General features: G+C 45.6%; 1 protein-coding gene across 1 annotated transcript in view; it reads right to left on the reverse strand.

Annotated features, from left to right (window-relative positions):
* The window catches only part of STRAP (serine/threonine kinase receptor associated protein), a 31,084-nt gene extending 28,411 nt beyond the window's left edge, over positions 1–2,673 (reverse strand). The window contains exons 1-2 of the mRNA XM_012662776.1: positions 2,207–2,673; positions 1,366–1,501 (exon numbers count right to left, since the gene is read on the reverse strand). Coding sequence (XP_012518230.1) covers positions 1,366–1,501; positions 2,207–2,318 — 248 coding nt within the window. The 5' untranslated portion in view covers positions 2,319–2,673. The remainder of the gene's footprint in view (positions 1–1,365; positions 1,502–2,206) is intronic.
* Positions 2,674–2,982: the final 309 nt, after the last annotated feature.

Below are 2,982 nucleotides of genomic sequence, written 5' to 3' on the forward strand. Positions count from 1 at the left end.
TAAAGGCTATGCATGTACAATAGCTCTTGACATTGCCTTCATTAGTTTAAACACCAAAGTGTCTACTAAGTCACAAACACAAACAGGTAGGAACTGGAGATACCGAGACTTATAAAATATGATACATGCCTGAAAAAGAAAAGAGGGTCACTGCAAGTCAGTTTAATAAAATATTCAAAAGCCAAAGTCAGAACAGGTAATGTGCACCCTGGCAACAATAAGTTTAGTATAAGTAGACTGTAGGGTTTATGGTGTGCAGTGTAGGGTGTGCAATGTAGACTGTAGGGTTTATGGTGTGCAATGTAGAACCTTGGGATTAACATTATACACACTTTAGATTTCAGGTATTGGTAAGCAGATTTTAAAAATTTCATTTTGGTGATTAGGTCCCAGTTTAGTGGTAAGTTTATAGTTAGAAGATCATGCTGATGAACTAGGATGAGGCCAAACTGCAAAATGCAAACAATTGAAATTTATCTTTTAGGTCAGTGATTCTAAGGCTGTACATCAGAATCACTTACAGGAACATCAGAGAAGGGGGAGGAAAAAAAAGATGATGGGTACTCCATCCCTTGACCAATTAAATCAGAATTTCTGGGAAACATGCATTTGAATATTTTAAAAGCTCTCCAGGTCATTCTAATGTACACCAAAGGTCGTGACCACTAAAATGGCAAAGGGAAGACAAGAAGATCATTAAGTAGAGAAGTGATATGATGAAATATGTTTTTAGGAAAATAACTGGCAGCAACACAGAATATGAATAGAAGGGAAGCAGGCTAGTAGTAGGAAGGTAAAAATGACACTGAGCTAGTGTAGCAGCAAATACATAGAGAAACATTACAGTCAGTTTGCTGTCAGAATAGAAAAAGATGATGGTAATCTAGAGTAATGGAAAATCAAGAATAACTTAGATTTCAACCTGTCGAAGCTTTGGAAATAAACAATTGAGTTTAGAAGACAATCAGTTTTAAATATGTTTAAAGACAGTTAAGGAAAACTGAAGAGTGAAATAAAAATCTGGACCCACGAATGTATGATATCACTAAGGAGTACACGCAGAGGAGTATTTGTAGAAGAAATCACCAATGTTCATTATCTGGAGTGCTTGTTAATACTGTAGATTCACAGGGCAAAGTCAAGACATAAAGAATAAGTCATTTAAGCCTCTGAAAATTTTGAGAACCACTGGAGACAAAAGAACAACACAGAACCAGGATGGAATCTGGGTGAGCTCAAACATCCTGTGTTCTAAATGGTAGCCACTGAGTCAGAATTTTACGAATATCTGAGGTTGAAGTTCTTGATTGTTTCAAGACACAATCCACAGTAAACACTGAAGTTAGCCATTTTGGCTACACTTACGCTGTGAAATCTGCAGCTGCTGTAGCTGCTTTGGTGGCATCCTTATTCAATGTTGCACCCCAAACAGCACCTTTATGACCCAAAAATGTTCCAATCCAGTCTCCTGTATCTCCCTGGCGTAGCATAGGTTTACCATCTAGAAAACGTTTTTAAAAACATGTTATTTATATGTTCCGATTACTTAAAATCTAAGATTCAAACATAAAATGATTATATTGAATGACAAAGTGAATAATTACGGCGTCTAACTATTCCCGCTCACTAGGGTCACTAAGGAATATCCCGAAATAAATTAACTAAAAAGCGGAACTGGTCATTCTCTCTAAAACATACCTGTGGTTCAGTAGCAATACTCATCTGCGTCAAAATAATGTAGCTTTGAGTCTTATTATTGACAAACTTTTTAACCTAAATCTCGGTTTCCCATTTGAAACACGGGGCTAGCACCACAAAGGAATATCCACTGACATTAAGAGATAACGTCTTCGTAAAGGTATTGTTCGGCCTGGCATAATTTCTCCTTTCCCCAAAGATACTTTACAGTGCTTGTTGCCTGGAACGTACGTGCAAGTACAGTCCAGTTTCCCCAGAAATAGCAATACAAATAAAATGAGGAGTGGCCTCAGTTAGGAGTACCACTTAGCCTCCTCACGGGAGTCGGGAGGCCTCTCCGCTCCAGCTGCGGATTCCCTAACACTACTCCTTTCCCCACCAGACCAGTGTCGGCCTTCACCTCAAAGGGTAAGATCCCCGCCACCCCTTCGGCTCTGGGGAGTACGGGTCTCAATGCCTTTCGGCCCAATCCTAGCGGTCGAGGACCCGGCCCAGCGGCCTGGCTCACCTTTGCAAGCGCTGATTAAAAAATACCCATAAGGCGTGATGCCACTGAAGGCCAAATCAACCACGGGCCGCGTGTGGCCCGAGCAAGTGAGCGGCGTCTGCCTCATTGCCATGGCGGCGAACCCTGCGACTGCGCTGGTGAGCTGAGGGTCGTCGTCGTCTTTTCTCTCCTCAGATACAGCGCCTCAGGCTCCTCAAAGCCCCCGCCCTGACACTGGGGCTGGGCTGGGAAAACAGGAAAAGGAGGCCAATCCGGTGGCACCGAGGTCAGGAGGGGGTTAGGGAGGGGTCAGGGAGTCTGCGACAGGCGAGCGACAGTGGCCGAGAGAGGGTAAGGGAGGGAGGGAGGGAGGAGAGTAGGGGAGGGGGAGAACCGGAGAACCGGCCCAACCACGATCCACACCGTCCACACCGGTATCGGCAGGAAGTGACGATGCAAACAACGCAGAGCGTCTGCCGGAAGTGACGATTGATGGGAGGGCGGGTTCGCCCGGCACAAGAGACTTAATGAAGAAGGACAGGAACGCGCAGGCGCGAGTTCGCCGCTCGTTGGGCACGTGGCGTGGGCCCGGACGGCGGCGTACGGCGCCTGGAGGCGCTATGCGCTATGGGGGCGTGTCCCTCGCGCTGAACTCTAACCGGTCTGAAAGCCATTGCTCTTCGGCAGAGTTCGCGGTGATCAAAAGGTCTTCCCACTGCTTTAAGCCCTTGGAACGCTATAGCGGCCGCTGTGCGTCACTGGCTGAGCACGCCAACCGTGCTCGGCATCCGAACATC

This window comes from Propithecus coquereli, unplaced genomic scaffold, assembly GCF_000956105.1.
Source record: "Propithecus coquereli isolate 6110/MARCELLA unplaced genomic scaffold, Pcoq_1.0 Scaffold78, whole genome shotgun sequence".
NCBI classification, from domain to species: domain Eukaryota; kingdom Metazoa; phylum Chordata; class Mammalia; order Primates; family Indriidae; genus Propithecus; species Propithecus coquereli.